The sequence below is a fragment of the Anarrhichthys ocellatus genome, unplaced genomic scaffold (assembly GCF_004355925.1).
Source record: "Anarrhichthys ocellatus isolate YVR2014 unplaced genomic scaffold, GSC_Weel_1.0 scaffold25, whole genome shotgun sequence".
NCBI lineage: Eukaryota > Metazoa > Chordata > Actinopteri > Perciformes > Anarhichadidae > Anarrhichthys > Anarrhichthys ocellatus.
The window spans coordinates 504,975-532,458 of record NW_022280055.1 but is presented as its reverse complement, the minus strand read 5'-3'; the positions used below and the strand labels follow the sequence as shown (position 1 = coordinate 532,458).

Below are 27,484 nucleotides of genomic sequence, written 5' to 3'. Positions count from 1 at the left end.
CAGACGTCCTGTTACCGTCCGCTCGAGCGACCCCGCGTCCCGAAACGTGCGCACCGGAGCTCCGGGCGGGACTTCCTTTCTCTTGCGGATGCGATATCGGATGTGAGCAGGCAAGAAAGGGCTTGGTCCGGGTATCACTGGTGTGTGAGTGTGTGTGTGTGTGTGTGTGTGTGTTTGTGCGGCTCTGGTACAGCAGAGAACCGGGGCTGACGACGCCGCTGCAGCAGAAGCCTCGTAGATGAACCTCGTCCCCGGCTATGCTGCCCTGAGAGCATCCGCCCCGCCAACATGTCTGAAGTCAACAAGACTATTCAGAAATGGCACGCCAGTTTCAAGAAAGGCACAGACTTTGACTCGTGGGGACAATTAGTGGAGGCTGTAGATGAGTACCACATGTAAGTTGCATTCAACATGTGTATCGTGCCTCTCCACGCAGCGTGGTTTATCCCGGGCGGCATGCTTATTCTTGCAACGTGCAAAGGAGATAACAGACAGTAGGCTGCATGGTGCTTCGCAAGAAGTTCTCGCCTCCGAGCTGTCAAGTCAGCTCCTCACAGCAGTAAACAAACCGCGTCCATGACGTGATGTGGCGGTGGTTGCAGAGGCAGCAGGGTCGCTTGTTGTTGCATCTCAGATTCATTCACCAGCAGTTTGAGTTGAGGGAGAGTCTTTTTTTTTTTTTTTTTTTTTTTCTGTCATGGAAAATGAAACCCAGAGCTGCGTGCAGTGTGTTTTATTGTGTGTCATGCAGCGCTAGAAAAGGGGGCCAATATTCCCCTCCGAGTATTGAGAAATAGTCAGCCACACCCTCTTATTGTTGTGGGGTTTCATGTGTTTAGTGAGGAATGTTTCCTGCTTTCAAGACCATATCTTGTCTTTGCACATTTTTAAAGATGTGATCTGCTGTGTCAGCTAATGTTTTAGCAGATATTGCACTAATAATATAAAATGTAGACCCTGACGCCTTTTTGTTTAACCAGAAGGGGGCGCAAAAGACATAATTTAGCCACCTTTACGTTACAATAATCTTCAAGTTTTACTGCAAAGCATTAACCCACTTCTGTGTTGTCGTTTAGTTTAGCGAGACAACTGCAGAAAGAGGTGCAGTCAACAAATGCGTTCGACTTCACAGAGGAGCAAAAGGTAATCAGTAGATCTCTGTTATCTCTGGGCAGAAAAGACAGGTATTCTGCATAAACTAACGAGATTTATGTTTTCTCTTCTTTTAGAAAACTTTAGGAAAGATTGCAACATGCCTGGAGATGAGAAGTGCCAGTTTGCAGGTTTGTGTCATTTTTTTTTTTTTAAATGTAAAGGTCAAAGCAAAAAGCATATTTTCTTATAAATTCACTTTTCTAAAGATGATATTAAACGTGTCTTCGGTTCTGCAGTGCACACAGTCAAAGGAGGACTTCAAGTTAGAGGAGCTGAAGAAACTGGAAACCAGTAAGTGAAGCGACTCGTTTATCCTCCTGTTGTGGCTTCGTATTCTGATCTTCCTCCTTTTTGTCAACAGTAATTCAAAATATCTTGACCTACAACAAAGAATTTCCTTTTGATGTGCAGCCAGTGCCCTTAAGGTAAATATCCATCACTAAACGCCCCATGTTGTTTTCTGTTTTTTTTGAAGTTTGTATTTTACGCAATATCCTGCGTGATTTATCGACGTTTTGTGTGATGTTGATTAAACCTGCCGTTCGTCTCCGTCAGGAAAATCCTAGCTCCAGGTGAAGAGGAGAGCCTGGAGCTGGAGGAGGAGGAGGAGGAGGACGCTGCAGCAGGAGCCGGTTCCACAGAAGCTTTCCCCCCGAGAGCCCCCGGTACTGTGCAACCTGTAACCGTTAATAAAACACACCTGCTGCTCAGGGGATGTTTGATTAGTTGTGTCACGGTGTCCTGTTGTCCTGTTTTGACTGTGTGTCTTTTTGTTTCTCTCTGTCGGTGCTGTGCATGGCTTCATCGCTCATTCCTGCCTGCTTCATTTGCAGCTTCGCAAGGTACGAGCTTTTATCCACCAGCATCTGAATGAGTTCTCTCCTGCACGACAGACGTGTTTTTATCACGGCCTTTCAGAAGCGTATCATACAGAGTTAATATTATTATTTATGAAGGTATGGACATGGAGAGGTTTTCTCTTTCATCAGCGGAGAGCTTAAGTCCCTTCCACTTTATGAAGTCAGCCTCTGTTCCACTAGCTCTAATCAGTTTTCTATAAAAGTTCATCGGGTGGCTGGAAACAATTGTGTGAATAGGCAACTGTTTATAAACTTTACTTTTTGAGGTGATTTGTGTCAATTTTGTGTCGCAAGTGGCCAAAAAAAAAAAAAATCAATGTATGTGGCTTTAATATATAGTCAGAAAACTCTTTTTATCATGCTTTAGCTTCCCAGAGAGACAACAGACAGCTCTATAAAACTGTCAATCGTTAATGTCTGTAACCTTTGTCCTCCACAGGTACCTTGTTGCCACGCTTACCCTCGGAGCCTGGGCTGACACTACTCACACTAAAGATAGAAAAGATCGGGTTGAAGGATGCCGGGCAGTGCATCGACCCGTACATGACCATCAGTATCAAAGGTAACGATCGAGAGCTTTGGATCGTCCACGTTTCTGTGAAGCGGCTGCACTAAGTGCATCGCCTTGAAGTCTTGAAAATCTTGAGTATGAAATGTCCGTTCTGCCAAAAAAAAAAAAACACGAGCACATTCTGTTTTTCCTCCGCCTGCAGATTTGAACGGCGTAGATGTGAACCCTGTGCAGGACACACCTGTGGCCTCCAGGAAGGAAGATACCTACATTCACTTCAGTGTGGAGGTAGAGATCCAGAGACACGTGGAGAAATTACCAAAAGGTAATACTGACCGCTTATAGAAAGTCAAGTACTATGAATGTAACAACTCAAAGGATAATATTCTGGATATACTGTATTCCATGGTTTGCTTTTAGTAAACAAATCCCATGAAAAATCCTAAACCAATGAAAATCCCACCGACATTACTGTCAGTGTACATATTATTGCAAATAAGTAATAACCCCTTGAGATGTGCTGTCTCGTTTTTAAGGGGGTCCTCAAAGGGGGTCCTGAAATTAAAAAAAAAAAAATGGTGTGAAATGTTTTTGTAAACTGAAACTAATAAAACAATCTCATTTAAGAAAAACTAAACAAAAACAATATTGAACCACAGAAATGAAGCGGACCAGACTTTCCAGGAGATGGCGCTGTGTTGCAATTGGTTCACGATGAATCCCTGTTGTTTTTCACATGCAGTCTCAGTCTCGTAGAATTAAAGAACAGGAACACGATTTAAATATTGTACTTGATCAAATGCCATTTAACCAAGATATCGAGCTCGGGTCTAACTGTAACATACTGGGGTCTGGATCGGGAAGAGAGGACAGGCGGTAAAACTAAATATAGAATAAGGCCGATCCTTTAAGTTTTGAGGTAATTCTTCAGTGTGTTAACCTTCCTATTCATGCTATACATTCTTCCAGGAGCAGCCATCTTCTTTGAATTCAAGCACTACAAACCTAAAAAGAGGTTCACCAGCACTAAATGCTTTGCCTTCATGGAAATGGACGAGATCAAACCCGGCCCCATCGTCATCGAACTGTGAGTCCACCGTCGCGTTAAACGATTTAAAAGGAATTCCTTTGTGTCTTGAAACAATGACGTGTACAAATACTGGACCTTCTTGAATTTCAGGTACAAGAAGCCCACGGACTTCAAGAGGAAGAAGCTGCAGCTTCTAACAAAGAAACAACTCTATCTCCATCTTCATCAGACAATACACAAGGACAGCTAAGTGGCAGCACAGCCCGGACTTTGAACCTCCTCTTTTTGAATCTCTCTCTCTTACATCCAACGCGACGAAGCGCTCCACCTCATCAGCTCCAGCAATACCAAAACAAGGTTGTAGTCATTTGTTTTCTCTACGAGTGTATGAAGAGAGTAAAGGGAGTCAAAGATCAGTCGCATCAGACTTTTGTATTCTTGACAAGTGCATGTAACCTCTGTTGCAGGAAACCCTTCTCCAAAAACGCAAGAACCCTTTAGTTTAGTTTTTTTGACTGGTTGGAGGTACGGGCCTTTCATAGGACAGAAGGGTTGTTAAAACAGTTAAACCACCTCATCTCCAGTCTTCCTTAGCTCGCTGATTTTTGGGAAAAACATGGGACACAACGTGAGTTATTGCAGGTGCTAAATTAAAATCACTATTTAATGTTTGTGCTGTTTGGTCTCTGAAGCATTGAATGACATTAAACGATGTGGACATGTTGGTGAAGTCATGGCAGAGTTTATAAAGCCTCTCCCCTAAATGAAAAAACAAGCGTCCTAGTCCAGAACGGTTTGTCTGCCATAATCAGACTTAATTAATTAAGACCTTTATGGTTTAATTATAAATTAAATAGATTAATTTAAAAGCTATTACAAACTGGTTAATAAACCTGGCATTACATCGATCTCGGTAGAAATTGTGACAAAAAGATTAAATTCCCTAATAAATAATTCTGCTTTATTTATTATTAAATTAAACTTCAGGTTAATCCATTTACTAATGTGTCTCACCATTTCCATTGTGTGCTTCTTTAAATATGAACTGAACTTTGACATTAGTTGTTGATTGTTAATAAAAGTATTGATTAGAGCAGCTTTAATTTAAGGAACTGGCTCTCTGATTGGCCAGCTGTTATGCGAGTCTATCCAATCAGAGCTTAAATGGAAACTATAAATCATTTCATACATATATGAATTACTAAAATAGTCAAATTGTCCTGGTGGCACATTCTATTATGGTTTGTTGTTCAGTCACAGACAGATTCAGCAGGGGCATTTGTAATGTTACATGGTGAAATTATAGGTTAAATATACATTAATGCTCCGACCATTTTAAGAATAATCATTTTTAAAAGTTGTGCTGGCTTTGTTTAGAATCACAAGTATGATTTCTATAAAATGATGTGACAGTTGCCACATTTCAGTTCAGTGTTCATGCTTCAGTATGCATTTGATTTAGTTTGTTTACACACGGTTTCATGTTTTTTGTGGATGCAGCATGGTTTGCATGATTCTCGACTTGACATCTGGTCGCGGCCCATTTTTTTTTCTTAACAAGCAGAGATCCAGTGTTCAGGTTGGATGTTCCTCCCCTGCCAGAAGTTTGTTTTTAAACTCTAGTGTTACATTGCAGATCAGATGCATTCTATTTGACCTATGTCTATAGGCTGCATCTGTATTGGCAGTCAAAGAATTTCCTCTCTGTCACCCTGTTATAAAGGGCTTTAAAAAAAAATAAAGTTGCATGTACCTTTTTGTCTCCATTCGGACTTTGCAGATGTTCATCTTTACTACAACATCTACAATGTAATATTTGAGTTTTGATGTCATTTTTGTAATATACAGTAACGCGTGTGTATGTATGCAGCACCATGATGTGGTAGGACCTGAGACCCGTGGAGTGTTTTCTTGACAGACTGGGGGGAAGTGTATCAAACATTTACAATGCTTTTCATTTTTAATAAACTACAAATGAAGCAGTTGAACAGACTGCATTTTTAGGATGTGTCATTTATGCAAATATTAGGTCCCTGAATGTTACGAACATGTTATATTGCTGCTGTGTGAGTCAGATTAACTATAAGTATTCACTCTCAGGCTTCGGACAATCCTCTTCAAAGGACTATGACTTGTTTTTCATGCTCTCCAAAAGGTTTAGTTAAAAAGCTAAAGAAATGGACAGAACAGCCGGACAAACGTCTTGAATCATTGAAATGCTCCACACACGTAGCTAAATATGGTACATGTAGTTTTTGGATAAGTTCACGTCAACCGACAGCAGTCCAGATGTATGCCTTATTTTTTTCCAAATAAAGCAAACGCTGTAAAGACATGTTGAAAGTGATTTAGGCGCAGTGTACAATACATCCACTGTAACCAGTTAGTAACATAACAGACAGCTTTTACATTCTTTATTATTACAAGTTCTACCAACATAGTAAAATAAGTTATACATCTGGCCATCAAATTACACATCTGCTTTACAGTCGACTCAAAAGCAACAGCTTTGGGAAATTATGGAGTTCCTGAAACGCTAGAAGCTAAACTCCTTTTTTAAAATAATTTCCACAGGAAATGACATTTAAAAAATTGCCCCTTAAAAATCATTGATATATATACTTTTTTAAAAGATCAACAAAAATGAAAATACATATGAATTATTATTGCACAATAAGCTGTTTAGAAAAGTGGCAAACCTCTTCACGCATTGATTTCAGACACAATTATTGATGCTTTAATTTAAGGACTTTCTTTTTATAAACATCCTTGTAATTTTTTTATTTTATAACTGAAATATGAAAATAATCATGACCTTTGTTCAGGCTGGATCTGGGGTGATGATGTGATGTGTTCAGGCTAAGTTCAAGTCCTCTGCCACAGCTGGTGGCATCTTTAAGGCTTGACCATCGCTGGCCTCGCTGAGTCCTGAGGGGCCTCCTGCTTCGCATGCAGGTCCTGTCTGGGGCCGCTGTGCGAGCTATGGAGGGCGTCGGGTGGAGCGTGACCGTGTGCGGGATGGGGCGGGGCGCCTGGAGGCAGGTTCACTGGTAGGCTGTAGTGGTCTCGGGGTCCTGGGTAGCGCATGTCAAGAGGGACAGGTGGACGTGGTCCCATAGGTCCACGGATACCTGGACAGAACGATTTAAAAAAGGAAAATATATTCAAATTTACAATATTTGTTGACAGCCCTACTACTCAATGACCCGAAAAACCATGGGATCCAGACCTGGTGTATACTGATATGACTACAAAAACTAATAATATGAAATAACAGAGGGCAGAACGTACCATGTTGCAGAGGCATCGGCCCGAAGTGATGAGTTGGACGGAAGTGTGGCGGTAGTGGACCCCGAGGATCGATGACATGTGCAGGGGCTAGCCTGGGGTTGAATGCATGTCCGTTGGCAGGGCGAGGTCCAAACTCTCCTCCCATTGGTCCAGGCAGTGGCATACCTGGGTGCCCATTGGCTGGTAGTGGAGGCCCATGATGAGGAGCTACATTAGGAGGAAGAGGACCCGGTGGAAGGTGGTAGAGGCCAGGTCTTAGGGCTCTGTAAGGTCCAGGAGGCGGCAAGCGGCCGTGGGGTCCAGGAGGGAGGATCTGGTCGTGGGGGCCATGGGGAGGTCCTGGGACCATAGGGCCCGGTGAGTCCCTGATCGGAGACGCTAGGAAGGATCCAGGTCCCTGAAAAAGACACGATGGTGAGAAAGAGCAGTGTGCAGTCGCTTCAATTTGAGTCGTTACTGGAAGTGAGTAGATATGGAATCAAATTTTAGTCATGCAGTGAAAAGATCCACAAACCAAAAGACCCTTTAGCCGGGGCTCAAATCACATAGCCAGTAACCTCACACCATGATCATTTGGATGTAAAACCAAACCACTTTCACGAACACTCGACCCCTGACTCACACACTTGCAACTTTCAAGGACCCAAAATAGTTTCCAAGACACATTTTAGCTGAAGTTTAGACACGATGAAAAGAAGCTCTGCTTCTCTTAGTGCGGTGAGAACAGGTGACACCACACACTCAGCCCAAAACAGTTAAGTCAGCCCCAGTGAACCAAAATGCTACCAATCTCTTCCCAAAATACAAATCCAGCTTCAGGGAAGAGGGCGGCAAGCTTGCGGACGCCTTCACGCGCCTGGACTGGCCAGCCTCTATACTCACTGGCTCTGGACTGCCTGAGGAGGCCTCAGCCTGTGTCTCTGCTTTAACCTGTGGATCTACTGCCTGTGTCTGTTTCAGAGCAAGGACATACACAACGGACAAGTCGGTAGGAGCTCCAGCCCTGCAGATGAAATGAGGGAAAGGTAACGTGTAAAAAAAAATGATGGGCTGAGAAAAAGACTTACAGATCCATCCATGTTGGCAGGGGACGAGCTTCGGGGGCCCATCATGTCTGAAAGAGGAGAAACGGCAACAGTGCTGTAACGAGGCTGAAAGCAAAAGGTGAACTCGTTGAAACGCAGAGACGGCAGAGGACATACCCATCCCAGAGATGTGTTTGCTTTCAGGGTAACGACCATGTGGGTCTGATGGAGGCCGTGGACCTGAAGGGGAGAAGAGAAGAAGATGGATTGACTACCGAAATTCCTCAGGACTCTTGCCTGTAGCACTTTTCCAGGGAAGACGGTTGGAAGAAGCAAACAAAGGATGGCCATCTCTTCTCTATGAATACTACAGTCAGAGGAAGAAAGCATTATGGATGACTTTAAATCCCCCGAAAACATGGTTTTTACCTGTAATTCATGACTAAATACGCAATTGATCCTTCTGTACCGTTTAAGATTTTAACATGCAGTTAAATATATGTTTAGGGTCTTCAAATTTCTAAATGATTCAACAAAAAGAAACAAAACTAGAGCAGTAAAAATGGAGCTGAAGACAGAGATACCAGGACGACACACTAGGGAAAAAAAAAAAAAAGAAGAACTCAAGAAGGTGACAGATCTGAAAAGAAAAATGAAGTCAGGTGTGGAAGAGAAAAAAAGATTTAAAGACAAAAGGCTGTAGCGGAGGGATGATGTCCGACTGTGGCGACGGTTAAAGAAGGTAATCCACCGGGACTCACCGTACGGGTCCATTCTTCGCCCCAGTGGGGCAGATGGAGGGCGCCTGGGACCCTCTATCATTATTGGAGGGGACGGTGCACCCCCACTCACAGGAGAGGGCCCATAAGAATCACCTGTTACGATCAAAACCATCCATTTACCAAAAGGAAAAGAAACCGGGGACAACACACTACAATCTACGCAGAGACGAAGTCCTCATTCCGGGCTCTCAGAAGACTGTCGAGCACATTGAAATCATCCTCTGCAGGACGAGGAGTGACCCAGTTGGAAGAAAACAGCAGGAAAGGTTTGTGGCGTGTTTACCTTGGCGAGGGCCGGCAGGTTGTCCAGAGTTCGGTCTGAAGAGAGGAGCGCGGCGCTCATTGAGCTGGGAGGTGAGTACAGCCAGTCTGGGTAAAAGAACAAACAAACACTTTTGGTAAGATGCAAATAAGCTCCGTGGGTCGGGGAATTAGTATTTCTATTATTGAGTGATGAGAGTTTGTTTTCAGAAAATTGTGAAATGGTTCCCAGAGGTCAAGGTGACGTCATCAAGTTGCACCTTTTGTCCAACAAAACAGTCACAAATCAAACAATACTCCGTTTACAGTGAAATTTAAACAGAGAAAAATAGCAAATCCAAAGTGAGGAGCTGGAACAAGTGCATGTTGATTAAAAATGATGATAAATCTAATCATTTTAAACAATTCTTTACTAATTCGGCCAACACTTACTTTTCACGGAGCTTTGATGACTCAAGCTTCTCTTGATTCAGAGCTCGCTCTGCATTACGAGCATTTACCTGGAAACGTAACGGAGAATTAGTGTGTGACTAGAATCTGAGCTTATTATCAATCTTAAATATCCATTTATAGTATATTTGCAAATGTGGAATAAAGTGTGCCACTTTGTGCTGCATACCCAGTTTGAGTGAGTTTTGTTTTCCTGTTCTTTGATCTAAAAACAGACAGAAACCAGATATTTAGTCAGGGGTTCAGTCCGATGTCTCCGTCTACTTGCTCATTTAGGAATGAATAGCTACCTGGTCTTTATAGACTTGCTCCGTCTTCTTCATCTCGTCCTCAATGTCGTTAATGCGTTGCCTGAAGACTCTAACCTGCTCCTCGGCCTCTACAGCTTTTCCTCCCACCTCGGACAGCTGACTCTCTTTGCTGCGTCGCTCCAGCTCTTCCTTCGTTAATCTCCTGCAAAGCCACAGAAACTGTCTTCAAATAACGGCAACACCGGGTTTCCTCCACATCTCTCCGATTCAAAGACGTACGACGCTTATTCATATTCATCATGGTGAGAGGACAGCAGATGTTATAGTGTGTAACAGCAGTTAAAAAATAAAAAAAAGACGTGTTACGGCTTCACTTACTGCTGCAAAGCGTTTTCCTTCTGCTGATACATCTCAACCATGATTTCGTTTTTCTGCTGGAGGATCTTGAACTGGTTTTCAACATGGCTCTTGTCGCTTTTTAGGGCTGTGATTGCATGCTCCAGCTCCTGGTGTTGCTCTATAGCCAAACACAATGGTGGGTTTAGAGAGAGGCAGGAAAAAAGGTCCCAAAAAACCACTTTGATCAAAAGAAAGATGGCCGACATACCTTCCAGTGACTTTCTAGTCTTTTCTTCATTCAGTAGTTTGGTCATGAAGCGATCGCGCTCTTCCTCGACCACAGTGAGCGTGGTCTGGACCTGGAAACAAATGATGGGAACATTTTAAAGCAGGTCAACACTTTGCGTTATTAGTATTAACATGCGTCATTCATGACTACGATGTATTTAATAGTTATTTTGACATCTTACCCGAGAAACATCCATCATCTGTTTGATCCTGTTCTTTACGGCGGTCTTCTTGTCTGAAAAAGACACTGAAAGACCATCAACCACTTAGTGTGAAACATCACCGACAACAAACAATGTGGTGGTTTAAAATCTACTCAACACATTTATTTGCGTATTACTGCTTTCATTAAGTTAGTAACAGAGTGGGGACTAACCAGGAGCTACTTCACCATTGGCTAACACTTTGGTGTCACTCTTTTGCAGATCACAAGCGTCGAGGTCAGCCAGAAGTTCAGACAGCACCTGTCAGGAGACATGTTAGTTTGGGGGTTAGTTCATAATTTAATGCAAGTTAAGGACTTATATCTACTGAGACAGCAGTATCCTGACCTCCACGTTGTGATCTTTGAGCACCACCGAGTCCTCCAGCTCTTTCTGGGACTTTTGGTAGACTTTAATCTGCTCGTTCAGCTCCTTGTGTTTGTCCTCCCAGCTCTTAATGGTAGCCTTGAGCTGTAAGAATTGGCAAGTCAGGAAACAGTATTCATATAAAATGATGATGGGAAAAAAAGATCAAAACAACATGTCTTACTGTTTTATTTTCTTCTTTTCGTGCAGAGTAATCTTTCTCGAGACATTTTTGCTGAACTTTTCGGGCATCTTCACGAATCTTGGCCTCGTCCAGGAGAACAGCGGTCTGTAGCGAATGCATGCGGTTGAAAAGAGAAGCTGAAACCAGAAGCTTCATTTACTCTCGCAATGTGTGCAAAAGATTACGCAAATACTCGTACCTTAGAGAGAGCCTCCTGGATCTTCTTCCTGCTGAGCTGGAGCTTCTCGTTTAACTTCTCTAACTTCTCGATCTGTTAGAGAAAACCGTTCAGCGTCACGAGTCTGAGACGAGAGCTAAAGACGTAGCAGGAAGGTAAATATATTAAACAGTTACCCTGGTGCCATTTTGCAGTGAGTTTGCCCTCTCGTCTTGGAGTAGTTTTGCACATTTGTTTTTTTCCTCAGCTGCGTGTTCATTCCGGGTTTCTGCCTCCAAAACTTTACTCTGCAAATAGGTAATGAGAGAAACGTCAGACAGTCTTTATACAATAAGAAGCCATTTACACCTAACACTCGATGCAGTAAGAGTTAATACACAAAGACTAAGTATCCGTAGTGCTTACCTCCAGGTCTTGCATCCTTTTTATTGTACAACTAACTGTTTCCTTTGACTGTTTTTGATTTTCTTTCAGTTGTTCAGTCTTCAAAAAAGAAGAAAGAAAAAACATTTTAGAAAGTTCCAGAAACAAAACAACGTATATTTTGTTCACAAGTAGTTTATAGATATTTGACCACGTATTACTTGTAGCTCACCTGTTTTTGGAGTTCAGACATTTTGGCGAGAGAGTCATTCTTCTCTTGTTTTAATGCCAGGATTTGCTCCGCCAGCCTTTTTTCATCCACTGAGTCCAACAGAGAGTACACAGTCAGTTACATTTTACACTTCTGCATTTTGTAATGTATTACAATATATTAAAACTTACCGAGATATTCGCTCCTCTTAACCTGAAAATATTTAGAAAGCCAATAAGTAAAGATCAGTTTGGGATAACTGTCACGGTATGGTCACCATGTACATAATATAGCTTTGTCATATCAGGAACCGTGTATAAATAATAAACAGTGACACAGATAAGAATGTATTATGTCAATCTCAAACCATGGGTAGGTGAGCCGACATTTCAATGATGTGTGCATCTTCAGAGTCAAAACCTAATGACATCTAAGCTCATACAATTACAATATTTGTTGTTGTTGACAGACCCTAGCACCTCCTTTGAGCAGAGATGAGAGCAGCACACTTACTGCCAACACGGTCCTCCAGAAGAAGAGGGTGAAGGTCACCACTCCAACCAAAGCAGTGATGACCACAACTTGCCACGGACATCCAAACAAGGTTTCCCCCGGCTTCCACTCTTCTGGCAGCAATGAAATCACCTGATGGCACACAAACAAATCCAAAATTAGTAAGGAATGATCGGGGACTCAATCAGGAATGATAAAATAAAACTGGTTTAACATAATCTTCCATGTCTCAAGGTGTTAATAAATGAGGGGTGGGGGATACTCTTGTTACTCTTCTTACTATGTGAATAATATGATGATGAGACTAAAAATAGAGACAGATGGCTAGTCAATATTTGCCAAAGCACAGCGAGACACTCCAGCGGTCTCACTTAACCGGCCTATACAGTAGCTTCAGCCTCACTTGCACCATTTGCATGCACCCCTAGACTGAGATACCGTGTATCCATTAACAGAATGCACTAAATGCACGTGTGACATGTTACTCTATTCACACCACTGAGAGGAAAGCTCGTCAAGATCTAGAGCACAAGCACACAATAATAAACAAAGCATTGCTGGACTAACAAAGAAGTATTAAACGGGGTAATATTGAGTGTATTATAACGGCTTCCTTCACTTATCATACAATAGTTGTTTGGCTGTCGTACTTATGAATTGTATCAGTAGTCACAATAGACCATAACTTTACAACTTCATTAATGTCGAGTCATACTAAGAAGAACTCTTGCCGATTGCTCCAAACACAGAGAAACCTTTGAACTGAGCATGTGGCAGTTCACACAGGAACAAACACACACTCTAATGAAACAGAGGCATTACACAGACATCTACACACCACATCTGCTGACAGGATTAACGTGCTCTCTTCAATCAGCTTCATTTCACTCACTTCCATTACACTTTTTTTCTGTATGTAGCAATGCACAAAAGCAGGACTGCAACCACACTATGTTTCACTCAAACTCTAATCCACACACACACACACACACACACACACACACACACACACACACGCGATATGAAAGAACCATATGGAAGTCATAGATATCTAAGAGGCAACATCAACTGCATCAGGTTTGGTGCGTAAACTCAGGGGAAACGTTCAAGTCAATGTGCCTCAGCACTAATGCTCATTAACACGTCAGCATAATGAATGCTTCACATAAGAGACTCAAATGTTCACTCACGTGATGCAGCTCCCTGAGAAACGACATGTAAACATGCTCCGGTTCCATTACAGGTCTGGTTAAAGCATCACCCTCCATGCTATATAGTCTTTGAAACACAAACGGAACTAGCGCGAGTAACGTTGTGCTAGTTTGACAGATGTTCGGTTTGCTAGCACGCCGTTGTTATCCTCAAAGTAAACCGCACAATTAAGCTACCGAGGTTAGCCGTTAAAGCCCTGATAAATAACAAAATACGTCGTTACAAAAACTGACGACAGATAGTCGAGACAGTAGGACTTGGCAACAACAGTCTGCTAACGGTAATAACAGACGAGTCGTCGTGTCCCATTCACTATCAAAAATACACCGACGAGCAGGAAACGTTAGCTGAGCTGGAGGTTCAAATATGGATTCATATTAGGCTACAAAAAGCAAGTGAGAACCTAAATTAATTTGACAGCCCAGAGTTCATCATAATGCTGGCTTTTATGATGTTTTTTTGCCAAAACAAGGCCCGCCGGTTGTGCTAGTGTCCAGCTAAGCTCAGGCTGAACTTCAGCCTACGACACACAACATGACAGGGGGAGGCCCGTGGGACGTTCAGGCACAATCGAAAATTTGACTTTCCCCCCTGATACACAGGTCCCAGCATTCACCCTGTTAATCATTGACAGCTCGTGCTGTCTAAATGTGTGAACGCAGGAGGATGCAAGTAAAAATGCTTTAACAGCAATATACATATCATAGGCCGGTTAAGTGAGACCTTATACTTTTGTTTAATTCATTTTTACCTGTATGAAAATTAATATTGGTAAAATTGTGATCATTAGACCAAATTAAAACATTTTTGAAAATTGTCATTATACCTTTACATGTATGAGAAGTACTGAGATTGTGATCAGGTTTTTGTCAGTTCAGTTCAGGGTCCCAAAACCTTTTTTACATTTATGAATGGGGACTATTTTCCAATCGGCAATATCTTTGCAGACCTACCGACTGCGTGTGTGTTCTGGGCCTGAACAGGAAGTACCAAGGAAGAAGGCAGAACAGACAGACTCTGCCAAGATCTTTCGTAATTATTGCAGAAGTTCCTTTTCTATCAAGATAAATGCTGAACTAGTGAATGGAGTAGCTAGAATTCTTAGACTTGCCTCAGTGGTCCACTCTGCAATTTTACTCCTGATCAACGAAAGGATGCAGCCCATGTAAACCATCCCAGTTGAAAATAATCCCATTTCTTCTTCGTGAATTTCAGACACTGGTCCCACGGAGTCCAAAGAACCTGGTGGAACAAAATTAACCTGTTAGTCAGGTTATGTGTGTTACGGACAAAGTACAAAAAATGTAATGCATTCAAAGTAGTCAAAATATCATGTGATTATCAAACAATTCCTCCAAAACTAGGTGAATCGAGGAAAGACTGACTTGGACTGATGAGGGGAAGGATTTGCTGACCCCAAGAATGACATTTTGAGCCTAATTGTGCTAAATCCTATGATAACCCAACTCCAAAGTGCTAAAATCAGGGTTTCATTATGCCCCCAATAGTGAGGATTTTTGAATATAAATGTCAAATGTAAGTTGAGGGCTTGACAAAAAGACTAAAAGTATTCTTTAAATTTAAGGAATCACCTTCAGAATGGAAGCCAAGTGAGCAACTATTGTTTCGAAGTTTAAGAAACTATAGTTATGGACGCGAAATACCAACCTGAGGGTGAGGGCTCAACCTCGACACCAAGGCCCATGTCTACGGGATTTTCCAGGGTGGCTTGAGGGACCTCCTGCCTCTCATCTGATGCACTGAAGCTAGGCTGATTGTCTTTGTCTTTATTAAAGAGTCCGCCATCCTCCTCCACACCGACATCCGGTCCACCGTGTGCCTCATCCAAAACCACCTGGTCTTCTTTAGTCTCCGCTGGTCTTTCCTCCTGAGTTGTTACTACGAGGTTGTCATCGCTCTCAGCCTCAGGGACGCCGACAACCTCGTCTTCTTCAACAATGTGGGGCGTGTCTTCTTTTACTTGCAATTTGTGTTCATCTACAACAAAAACACATGAACAATTAGGGATTAGTCAAGGAGGTCATTTTCCAGGTCTGTCTAAAAAAGTTTCTGGATGGTAGTCCAGGTAGGAGATGTTATTTTGTTTCTGCGAGGTGGAACTCAAACATATTTGATCTGGTGACAGCAGGTGCGGTCTATGTGGCTTTGTCAAGAACAAGGTGTTTGTTCAGTAGGAGGTCAGTGTGACTCTCTTTAATAGCAGGGAAAACATTTAAATGTAAGGTGAGCAGAGCCAAGACCGGTACAGCAACTATTTTAAATCTGTATTTGGGCTCTAAGCCACACACCACATCTGTAAAACAAAAGAAAAGAACGTTTCCATCTCGCGAATTACACACAAAGGAAGTGGCCGTGGAGTCCACTTATAACATGGTTGACAAATGATGCAAGTAGGACAAGATTTCCAAATCTAAAAAATGGTGAAGCTGTATGGCCAAGAATAAAATATGTATTTTTTTGTTTTTAGCAGTGGCCGCAATTCACTGTTGTGTGCAGTATTAAGTGAAACTCTATCACAAATGGTGACCTGAGTCTGATGTCAAGTGTGAGCTGCAATCCCTTTTAACCATATCTGCCCCCTCCCTCTGGAACTCTCTCCCCAAACACATCCGAGACTGCACTGACCTTTGCACATTCAAATCTCAAATCAAAACCCACCTGTTCAAAACTGCTTTTAATGTGTGACCACTATTGTGTATTTTATGTTTTAGTGTATTGTTTTTATATATGATGATTTTAATGTAAAGTGTCTTTGAGTTTTATGAAAAGCACTATATAAATAAAATGTATTATTATTATTATTATTAACCGGATGAAGACACAATCTGGATAAATCTGGGAACAAGACACTTGTCTGAATGGGGCCTAAAAAGGACAATTCAGGGCTGCATATCTGCTCTGCCACAGTATCAAATTCTGCATTCACTTCATCTGTGGATCATAAGCTTATGCAATATACTGTGCTTGTGTGTGAAAGGCCCAAATCAGAGGTTAAAACTGAATATGCAACGGTACAACCACAGACCTAAAACCTTTATCTAAACTAAAATGAAACATTTAAAACAAAACCTACCGTGGTCAATATCTGATGCTTTTTCTGCGGCCAAAGGCGTGCTGTCACTGGCTGCAGAATACTTCTGTCGTAGGCTGAATCCGAACTCCTGGAAGTCATCCATTATTTCAGTCTCCTCATCCAAACGGCGTGTGTCTGCATGTTGGTCATAACTGCGTTTTGAGCTCCGGTTATCCAGCATCTTCTCGATCTCGTCCAGGATGGCGGTTTCAGAGACCTCCAGGATGCCATCGAGTGCATTTTCAATGTCTCGCGTAGTACCCGTGTGTGCGCGACGGGAAGCCTGCAACTCTACGTCCAAGTCAGAGTACATGGCCTCCACTTTGAAGAGATTCCTGAGACCCAGAAGCTTTTGGAGCTTCTGCATGGTGTCCTCTGAGAAACGGCCTCGGAGCAGAGTCAGTCTCATCACGCTGTCGCTGTATTCGGGCTCTGGAGTGGACACAGCGGGCGGAGCCGTTTCAGGGGAGGCTTCAGAGTCTTTGTTGTCAGATTGTGAGAGAGAAAGTGCATTTTCATCTTCAAGTAATTCTTCTTTCTGCTCCTCTTTCTGTTCCTGCACCTCTTTCTCTTCTTCATCTTTCCACTCATCTGCAAGACGTTCCTCGTGACTCTCCGGTCCCTCCACAGATAATTCTGGTTGACTGTTATTACTCTCTAAATCAGTCATTAAGTGGTCATGTATGTGATTAGGTAGGCGGTCATCTACTGTCTTTTCATCATCTTTCACATCTGAATCCTGCATCTCCTCAGTGAACAGGTCTGGCTGTGTTTCAGTTAGGGTACCAGCTAATTCTAGATTCGGCACAGTTTTGTTTTCGTCCAATTCATTGTCCAAATCCTCACTATGCTCCATTACAACGCTACTCTTACCATCATTATTAACCTCTGAATCTTTGGACACTTCCTCCTCCTCTTCCTCCTGCTCCTCCTCCTCGTTGTCCTCTTCTTCTTCCTCACTCTCAATGGGTTCATCTGTTGCTTGAATATCAGAGTTTTCAGCCTCATGAACGTCAGCAGTATCATCTTGTGATACCGGATCCACTGATATTGCAGTTGCTTCTGTTTGATGGTGTATCGGCTCATCAGTTGGTGTTAGAGTTTCCTCCGAGGCGTCCTCAGGTCCGATCTCTTCTACATAACCCTCATCATCATCATCATCATCGTCATCATCAAACAAGGGTGGCTCTAAGTTCTTAGGCTCTTTAGATGAATCTACTGGTATTTGTTTTTCTTCTACGTCGGCCTTTTCTTCCTCAAAACTCTGAGGGGTTGTCGGAGCAGCTTCTTCGTCCTCGTCATCGTCTTCCTCCTCTGAACTCAAATCTTGTGCTGTCCTCTCTCCCCCAGTCACAACTGAAAAAACAGCATCTCCGATGGACGTCCACACATTCTTCTTCTCTGCCTCTGCCTTATTATCATGTGTAGTCGGAGGACTTTCCTGCTTTTTGAGGGAATCTGATGCTGGAGTGTTCATGGTTTCTTCAGAAAAAGACAGCAATGGAGTTTCTGCTTTAACATCCATGTCTTCTTCGGCCGGATTTTCCACATATTCGCCTTCTTCCTCTTCATATGGGGAGACATTCTTGGTGATTTCGTCTTCGGTGATGACGGCATCGAAAGTTGTTCCAAGGGTTGTTTTTAACACGGGGATTTGCACTCCTTCAGAAACCGAGACTGGTTTGTTTTCTGAAGCAAAGTCTCCTCTGGGCACAGCTTCTACTTGAGAGGTTGAGGGCGTTTCTTTGGTTTCAGTCCTTTCTGACACATTTTCAAGAATGGACACGGCTGTGTTTTTCTCAGCTTCTGTGTGTTCTGTAGCTCTTCCAGTAGCACCGGGTGTAGCTGCTGTCTCAGACGGTACTACTTCTGCAGAAGGTGATTCAGTTGCTACGTCAAGTTCAGGTAAAGAGGCACTTTGTTTATCTGGGACTTCATCAAGGTTCTCATAGCTATCATGATGCTCAGTTTGTTCTTCACTGTCAGTCGCCTCTTCTGCTGATGGCTGTGTTTCTTCCTGCTCATCCTCCGCCACTTGAGTTTGGTCAGATGTTAAATTATTTTCACCATCATTCTCCTCCAGTGAAGAGCCTAACAGTAAATCTACGTCATAATTGTCAAACTTATCAAATCCAGTGTCAAAACAGACAAAATCCGTTTCCTGAAAAGCAGTTTAAAAAGAAGACGAGATCAAAAAACATCCAGCAACATTTTTAGATGTCTAATTGATTCACTTAGTCAGCAACATATTTTCATACCTCCGCTGGAACTTCAATTTCTTTCTCGGTATAAAGGTGGTTAACTGCAAGAAGGTCGTTTGGGAAATAGCCAAAGTGATTTCCAACCTATTTCAATTACAAGAGAACATGTTGAAGGTTATAACAACATAGCGTAAGCTAGATGTTATCCATTTCTGATTAAATATTAACCAGAGTATACGTACACTTCCGGCCCACATGTCGGTCCTTCTGCCTGACAATTTGTAGTATACATAGATAGTTTCTGATTCTTTGACTTTCAGGAACCGACAGTCTGGTCCCGAGAAATCCTTGATAGCTTTTCCCCGACACAGAAGCACTGTGAAAGAAAAGTGGAAGCATTAGAATTGTTTCAAAAAGATAAGCTTTAGCAATATGTTATTATTCACATATTGCCCTTTCTAAAATTCTAAATACTTGCAGACTATATTCAAAGATTAGGGCTTTTAATTGATCAGTCTGTTATTTTCTCGATGCAAGCCTTTTGTTCATGTCAGTAAATAGCCAAAAAATGCATATTTCAAATTCCAAGTAGACAAATTCAAATCTCTTGCTTTGTCCATCCAACAGTACAAAACCCAAAGTTATATTTGGTTTAATGTGATTATAGATGAACAAAATCAGCACATATTCACATTTGAAAAGCTGGAACCAACTGAGTTTTTGCTCTTCTTTTTATTAAAAAATTACTTAACTGATTGACTGTTTTTATAAATGATTGCCAGGTTATTTTCGGTCAATCCACTAATTGTTTCAGCTCTACAATATTTCCATAAACAAAACATGCATCACAACAAAGGACTGAAGCCGATTAAACTAAAACGAGATGGCAAAGAGTGAAGCGTTATCTGCATTGATGCCGTGTATTATTGAAACCATAACATCATGATTTTTAGTCCCGTCTTAAGTCTCATGTGTTGATTTAAAACATTTAATTCATCTCCTTGTGGCTTTTCTCTGTTTAATGTGTCTAATATTTACTATTTTAAGACAAACTATCTTCTCCTCATGATACGTCAATCTAACCATTTCTTATCAACCTAACGTTGCACCAGCGTTTTGGGTTGCGGTCAACAAATAGGTGATTTCTTCAGGTGAACAATAACAACAACAACAGCAACAACAGCTGTAACAACAGTCTCCTCAGGCTGGACACACGTTACTTTAAATTGACTGTGACTATAGTGACTAGTGACGTTAGTCTGTGCTGAGTAGCATTAGCTACAACGAGAGAAGGAACAACCACAGCCAACGTGGCTTAACAACACGGTTAACGCTAGCTGTACTTTGTCAGCTAATGTTTACTGTCGTTTGTCCAACGTTACCAACATTAGCAGAGTTTTTGCTAAAAGCCGGTGGCTAATTAGCTGCTAACATTAGCCAGCAGGAAAGGCCGGAGCTATCAGGAAACCGGCCAACACGTCTGCACGAATAATAATAATAATAGCTAATACCTCATGCTAACATGAGCGTGGCGTGATGTCAGTGAGCAGCACACAGATACGCAGCATCGGAGCTACCACGGGAGGTTATCCAGGTCGCAAATATCGACTGGCAACAGGTCCAGAGATAAGGCGCAGTTTATGGCTAGCTGTGGTATCTGGATGAGGGAAGATTGCATCCTTGATGAGCTAGTAGTCGCAACAAGACAGCAAACTTACTGCTGCACTCCTCATCGGCGCATCTTTTAAGGTCGGAGAACCTTTTTTCCAAGGCTGCGGTTGAAATAAAATTAAATAAAAGTAATAAAAAGCCCTGTCGGTAGAAGTGTTTTGCTGCCATGCTGGCAGTTTCAGTTGACTAACTCGACTCTGCTGCTGGAGCATGAGCACTGGGAGCTGGAGGAGCCGACACGTCAGCAGATCAGATCCGGCTGGGTGTAGGCTCGGATAGATTTACAGGATATAAGGTTCGGATTTGGCTGCTCCGTGTGACTGTGAGAAACGATCCCACCCTGGGGCAGAGGTAAAACTGCACAAGGAGTCAGCCTCGTCAGTCAGTGTGCAGTTTCATCCAATACATCTGCAAAATGCACCAAACGATTTAGGAGACTGAAAACTAGGGCTATTCCCCCAGAGGATTAAAGGTGCACTGTAGTGACAGTAAATCTCCACAGAGTCCTTTTAAAACACATTGAATTCAGATAACAGAGGAGAAAAGGCAGTTTGTTGATGGTGGTAAATGGGCTTAAAAACATAACAAAACTGTTACCTAATATTGAAAAGGAAAATCAATATGTGATGCCAATCCATAATGTAGAGAATACATACTGCCAACAATTCTGTTTCAAAACAATGGATCCCATTTGAACATTTTGAGTTTTGAAAATAACTATATGAGATAATCGTGTCATTAACAAAACCTTTGATCCATTCAACATGTAATCCATTTAATGTTTGCACACACCACTTCAAGATAGATAGATAGATATTTACCATTACACATACAAATCACAAAACAAAAAGCATGACACTCTGAGAGGTAAATAAGAAATAGCATTGTAAAAACATAATTAACTATACACTGAACTAAATCTTGGCCATTATAAATATCAAGGTCGAACAAAACGTTTAAAACTGAAATAGCATACAGAAGCCCAGTTTCTGAAACAAGAATCTTTTCTGTCACATCCCTTCACCTTAGTTCATGGGAAAACAAAAAAAAGAAGCTCTAAGCTCCGCCTCTTCCGGTTACATCAGCCAATAGGCGTGCAGCTTTTCTGTCTACTTCCTTAGCTACTGCCCAAAGAGCATAGTGGTGAATAGTTAACAACATGTGGAAGTCACATTAATCTACAATAGAAGACACCGCATCTTATTGATTTATCAACAACAGCAGAGACTGAATGAGTACTTGTACGTTAGATTTGAATGTTAGCTCACCGGTGCAGGCTAATCTTAGCTTTAAACCTAGCATCGGCACGTTGTCTACCTTACATCCGAGTATCGATAGACCGTTACTGCTCAGCAGGTAGGGTCTCATCCAACTTTGTTTTACGAGAGAATAACAGTGATTTTTGTCTCATATTAATTATACAGTAATAGATTTATAGGTGGTGACGTTTATTGTGAGAAAGCTAACTTAACCAGCCTGTGAGTTAGCCTCAAGTTACAGTAACACTTCTCTTCTACAGTCACACCATTCATACGACTCACAGTAAAGTTAACTGAAGTGTAAAATATCACAACACAATACTAGCACTGGTGTGGGTTCATGTGTCTAACATTACACCTTAATTAAGAATAATTCAACTTGGACTTTTCACAGTTTTCTGATGTTTTAAAGGACAAATGGATTAATCAAGAAAACAATCACAATATGAATTAATAGTTAAACTAATTGTTCAGACATGGCTTATCATGCATAGCAATCTTCATGTCTTGTAAGTAAGTTTATTTATTTATTTTTCTCCCTGTAGGTGGCCGTCACAGTGAGCATCAGAGCAAGTGATAAAGGACAGCTGTCCAACCGGAGCCTCAGTGCTGTGATCATTATGGATGACTTGCAAAGAGAGCTCGGGCCCCCTGAGGACTTAGAGGATGACAACGATTCCTCAGACGACAACTCTTCAAAAGGGAGGAAATCAAAGCTCCCTCTGGTTAATATCATGTATGCAGGTGAGTTGTTCTGTTTCCGATATATAATCTAATAGAGCTAAACTGATTAATCGTCCGGGCTGATATATCGGCCAATTTCAGACATATAGTCATCAGTGAATATGTTGGCTGATTAATAACTTAAAATCTATTACGAAAGATACAGAGAGAATCAGTTTAACTTAGTACAATTAAACCAGAATTTTAGTAAAATAAATCATAGGATTATTATAGAACATTTTGTTTCTGTTAGGGGTTTACATAAAAAAAAGAAGACTATTGGATAATATATTATTTTTTTTACACTCTTGAATATTGAAATCAGCCTAAAAAAAATCCAGTATCAGTCGAGCTATAGAACATATAATAGTTAATAATGTTTTGGACAAATGCATTCATCGTGAAAATAATAAACTTTATTTCATCCAAAGAGACATCGAGGGAAACTGGGTTTCACAAGAGTACCAGAGCCTGTCTGGAGCTGATCAGAGAAGCCCTGCTGCACCACAGGTGGCAAGAGGCCGCAGAATACATGGCATGTTACCCACAAATGTTAGACGACACAACCAATGGCAGAGGTCAGCAGTACAAGGAGGTATGTTTGCTTTTGTCTGCGTTAGTATGTTTTTGTTTCATGCAGACAAGCCAAGAACACTAATTGCTACACATAACTCCACCTACAGCACAGCATGAACAGACACTTTGACTCTTTTCACAAGTTTCCACAAAAGCCCTGTTTCTAAAAACGCAACTTAATTCTGTTTCACAGTCATCCAGGAAAAAAAGAAATTAGCAAAGATTCCAAATATTTCAACAGAGTATATTCGTAAATAATTGTTTTAACTAGTTATGTAAACAATTTGATCAAAAGCTACGCAAGTTTCCACATCCTTGATATTAACTCTCTTTTTGCAATTTCAACACCAGCTTATTTGGAGAATGAGCGCTGAGATCCTTCACCATCACCCCAACTCAACGATGGAAGACTACAACAACATCTATGAACGGATGAAACACTCGGGAGTTAAACATTACCTGATGGTACGTTAGCTAGTAGACCCGAGTACACACACTTTTTTACACGAGTGAAAGACATCTGAGACCTGTTCCTTTGCGTCTCTAGATCTCTCTGGAACATTCATTCCACCTGCTGCATAATGGTCACATCGAGGATGCAAAGCATCAGCTGTCTGTCGCTGAAAGTTGGAGGCACGGGAAGGAGTCAGCAGCTCAGTATCAGAGGATTAAACTGATCCACGCCTACAGGAGCTTACTGGATTATATGATCTGGTGTGACAAAAAGTTTACCTACATCAACACCACTGGTAAGGTGATACACAGCGCAACACCCAAAGCATCCATTACTTACTAGCTCTTGTGTGATGTCACACTGCCACCTACAAATCAGACCTAGTAACTACTCGGGTAAAGAGGCGATCAAGTTGTAGGAAACCTATTTGAGTGTGCAATCTTGACACAACATACTCTCTTGTGTAACTCGATGTTTGAAAAATCTCTTTAATTGTTTGTGTGAACTGACCCTACTGTTTCAGAGCATCCCGACTGTGGTGAAAACCAAGAGATGAACAACTACTTCAGACAGGCCTCTGTGAATCTAAAGGAGATTTTGAAAAAACCTGGCGTCTGGGATCCCTTCATACTGAGTTACGTTGAGGTAAGAACTCATTCCCAACTGCCTGATTTAATTAAAGAAACGTATATATTTAATATCACAACAGAATTAAATCAATCATTTTGATAATTGATAAATCATTTAAGTACATTTTAAAAATGTAAAAAATTCACTTCCCTAGACTAGACCTACCATGCACTTCAATGTCTTGAGTCCGTTGTTTTAGAACAACTTCTTGTCTTTCATGTTTTCAAATGTTCCTGTCAGGTTTGCTAAATGTCTCTACTTCTTGTAATATGGTTGTTTAAATTTGGCAGATGCTGGAGTTCTATGAGGATCATGAGGAGGCTTTAAAGGTCCTGAATGACTACGCATATGACAACACTTTTCCACCCAATCCCAACGCGCATGTCTATCTGTACCAGTACTTAAAGCGGCAAAATGCTTCAGAGAGAAAACTGGTGAAAGTATTGAAGGTACAACCGTGTACAAAAGCACTGCATTTATACTGATATACTGTATTGTAAAGAGAGATATGATCCCTGTGAAACTGCATTCAAATTACCATTTTAATTTTGTTGAACTAGAAGTTGTGCCTTACGGTTATAAGATGTACAGTTAGGCACACATATATAAATACTCTGTGTCTAATGCATCTATAAAACTTGACTTCCTAATGCCGTAGGTCCTCCATGTATCAGTCCCAAGCCACGAGTTGATGTTGGAGTACAGTTCTCTCCTGCTTCAGTCAGGTAAAAGCAAATTCATTCTTAAATTAAAAGTGATGCCAGATAATTAATTATACACATAATTAAAATGAATCAAATTCATGAGAAAAAATCGTTAATTTGAGTTATTTTTGACTGAGTGATGTCTGACTGCAAACATCAAGAGGCATATTGTGATATAAGAATATGTGTTGTTGGGTCTTGGAAAATATATGTCCTATTATGTCAGAGCCACGTCTCCGTGTATCATTTTCTTTGTTCCATAGTATCCATTTTTTATGTGTTTTGTTTTTCAGAGAAAAAAAAAGACATCCAGAAAGCTTTAGGAGTCGTTCTGGAAATGCTGGACTTCGCCTGCTGGAGGAGCAATCTGAATGTGTGGAAGCTTCTAAAGGCCATTATTGAGAAACTACAGTTACAGTTGCGTATTAAAAGTTTGGAAAATTGGAAGCTCCGTTTTTGATAGACTGCAGGTTTTTATTATAAGACAGTTATTGTTGCTGATCCCAGTCGTACTGTATATTTGTGTAATCACAACAGAGAAGACTGGAGGGACTCTGTCGCTGGAAAAATGGCTCCAAGAAAAGACTGGTGGCCTGCGCTGCACTTCACAAGCTTCCATGCCAGTAAAGACTCTGAGCAGAACCCGGAGCTCAAGGAAGTGAAGGCATCACTGACAAAAATCCTTTGTCCCGGTAAGAAGTTGTGCGTGTGCAAAAAAATCACTTCTGGAAGTATTGTTTCCTGTAAAATTAGCTTTTTAAGCCCGAACTTCTCGCAGGAAACCCTGCATTCTAAGATTTCACAGTTTAAAGGGATACTAAAGATCTTTTGAAGTGGGCTTGTATGAGGTACTTATCCATTGTCAGTGTATTACCTACAGTAGGAGGCAGTCACCAATGTGCTGCTGTGGATCAGGGCGGCAACAAAATTAAATTACCTACAAGAAAGGCCCACTTACAAAAAAAGTGTAAGCTGTGTTTGTGTCATTGTGTGACTTTGGTGAATCCAAACTACCCCTTTTTAAACGGCAAAGTCACACAATGACACCTGATGTTGCCTTACCCGTTAAAGAGATGATCCCGGTCACTTCCACACAGTGAGGCACACAGCTTCACTGTGTGGATCAAACACTGGTATGGGATCAGTAATCGGTATCAGCCGACACCCAAAGCCCAGGTACCAGTATCAGGACTGAAAAAAGGCAGATTGGTGCATTTCTCCCCAGAACAATTTTAAATGACAAGATTTTCTCAGCAAATATTTAACGATGACACATGGTTCATTATCTCTAAAGAAGTTTGTGTATTAATCGAATAATTAATTGAATGAAGAGAAAACTATAATGCTTTGGTTTGTTAAAATATTGATTAGTTAATGAGGTAGTTGGATGCACCATTGTAAGCTCTCAACTAGTCACAAAACTGTTCAATTCTATGTTAAATTTGTACATATAATGTAGATCTTTATGTGTCACTGTCTTTCTTCTTACAGATCTAACGCTCAAATACACAGCTTGAGAAGAACTCGAAGAGAAAATCAAATGTCTTTAATTCTCAACCAAGAACAGAGCTGAGATGCTACCAGAATGGAGAAACAGAGGCCTCCGAATGAAGAGCAAAAGTCTTCATATGTTTTTTTTACATGTTGTTTATTTTGGCAAGATTTCTTTTGAGCGATACAATATTGTTTAGCTCCTCTGACACACACACATGATACAAAAATGAACCTCTCTATTTGATTAATTTCTTTTTTTTTTTTTAAACCTTGCTCCATTATGTTGGTTAATTGTGCCTTGAGTTTTAGTTTTTCATTGTAAAGGCACAGGCTACATTGCCCACTATGTGGAGCTCTTGTTCAGTATTTTTTGCACTGAGTATCTGAAGGGTACCACCACCTAATTTAGGCAGAGTGTGGCTCTGAATGTCAGTGTTCATGTTTGTTTGGTGCTGCTTTCTGTCAACAATTTAATGGAAGCAGAGTCTCATTCTGACCTCGGCTGCCCTTTAACTGCTGTTTGGAGGGGCTTTAGGGTCACAACACAGTCAGCCTGAGGGAGATTCTCTTTGTCAAGTCTGTTGTCAGCCAGAATAATCAACACAGAGCTTTCAGCAACGTCATGTGCATACGTTTAAGTAAGTGGGACAGACCAAAGACAGGTGGTTGCTGCGAATAGCGTCAGTATTTTCCCTGAATGTGAGGGATCATAATTTACTTGTGGTCAGCTTGTATTTTACACACAGTATATGCAACACTGTCAATCTTGATTTTTTTTTTACAAAGAGGCTTGTATATTTTGACGTCATCTATTTCCATAGAAAAGGAGAATTTTGTATGTTTCTAATGACGCTATCCTGGCCTTCAAACGCTGTGCTTACCCTCCTTTTAAAGACCCAACCATGAAATAAAGTCTTGCATCCAGCAGCAGGCCAATTTAATAAGTGAAAGTGTTTGTAATGATTCTGTTTCGGCTTGCCACAATGTTGGCCATGCAGCAACTCAGTGAGCCGTACTGTATGTGGATATGTGTGTGTGTGTGTGTGTGTGTGTATGTGTTGCTTTGCAGTCATTACATAAACCAAAGCCCAAAGCACTTGCCCGACCACAGGAGCAGCTGCAGAAGGGATCTGGGAATACATAACACATGTCGTTTGAAAATTCAAAACTCTGGGAGCAGTGAAGAGGATGGAGTTATAGGAGCT

The 27,484-nt window shown here is 41.4% G+C and overlaps 3 protein-coding genes across 9 annotated transcripts; 2 read left to right on the top strand and 1 right to left on the bottom strand.

The window, feature by feature from the left end:
* Positions 1-54: 54 nt before the first annotated feature.
* Positions 55-5,559, top strand: aida (axin interactor, dorsalization associated). 2 transcript variants are annotated; one of them, XM_031861573.1, is made up of 11 exons: positions 56-395; positions 1,077-1,143; positions 1,230-1,283; positions 1,392-1,446; positions 1,517-1,580; positions 1,711-1,820; positions 1,989-1,997; positions 2,455-2,577; positions 2,729-2,851; positions 3,496-3,613; positions 3,707-5,559. In XM_031861573.1, exons 1-11 carry the CDS (start codon positions 289-291, stop codon positions 3,804-3,806), a joined length of 930 nt encoding a protein of 309 aa, XP_031717433.1. In that variant the 5' UTR covers positions 56-288; the 3' UTR covers positions 3,807-5,559. The 2 variants fall into 2 exon arrangements, with proteins under 2 accessions (XP_031717434.1, XP_031717433.1); XM_031861574.1 differs by lacking the exon at positions 1,989-1,997 and having other exon boundaries at positions 55-395.
* A 394-nt stretch (positions 5,560-5,953) lies between these two features.
* Positions 5,954-20,881, bottom strand: mia3 (MIA SH3 domain ER export factor 3). 6 transcript variants are annotated; one of them, XM_031861569.1, is made up of 28 exons: positions 20,487-20,880; positions 19,011-19,144; positions 18,826-18,912; positions 16,568-18,728; positions 15,142-15,471; positions 14,585-14,715; positions 12,262-12,393; positions 11,940-11,961; positions 11,770-11,858; positions 11,580-11,657; positions 11,351-11,461; positions 11,196-11,267; positions 10,997-11,101; positions 10,795-10,917; positions 10,620-10,707; positions 10,426-10,490; positions 10,224-10,314; positions 9,995-10,133; positions 9,656-9,818; positions 9,535-9,570; positions 9,348-9,415; positions 8,938-9,023; positions 8,634-8,747; positions 8,050-8,112; positions 7,915-7,961; positions 7,730-7,798; positions 6,848-7,244; positions 5,954-6,687 (listed from the first exon to the last, which is right to left on the bottom strand). In XM_031861569.1, exons 1-28 carry the CDS (start codon positions 20,605-20,607, stop codon positions 6,452-6,454), a joined length of 5,358 nt encoding a protein of 1,785 aa, XP_031717429.1. In that variant the 5' UTR covers positions 20,608-20,880; the 3' UTR covers positions 5,954-6,451. The 6 variants fall into 6 exon arrangements, with proteins under 6 accessions (XP_031717429.1, XP_031717432.1, XP_031717431.1 ...); XM_031861572.1 differs by lacking the exon at positions 8,634-8,747; XM_031861571.1 differs by lacking the exon at positions 7,730-7,798 and having other exon boundaries at positions 20,487-20,879.
* A 701-nt stretch (positions 20,882-21,582) lies between these two features.
* Positions 21,583-27,220, top strand: taf1a (TATA box binding protein (TBP)-associated factor, RNA polymerase I, A). Its single transcript, XM_031861685.1, has 11 exons — positions 21,583-21,795; positions 22,244-22,442; positions 22,853-23,016; positions 23,349-23,462; positions 23,545-23,746; positions 23,975-24,096; positions 24,372-24,530; positions 24,740-24,806; positions 25,079-25,202; positions 25,323-25,477; positions 26,277-27,220. Exons 2-11 carry the CDS (start codon positions 22,319-22,321, stop codon positions 26,300-26,302), a joined length of 1,257 nt encoding a protein of 418 aa, XP_031717545.1. The 5' UTR covers positions 21,583-21,795; positions 22,244-22,318; the 3' UTR covers positions 26,303-27,220.
* The last annotated feature ends 264 nt before the right edge of the window (positions 27,221-27,484 follow it).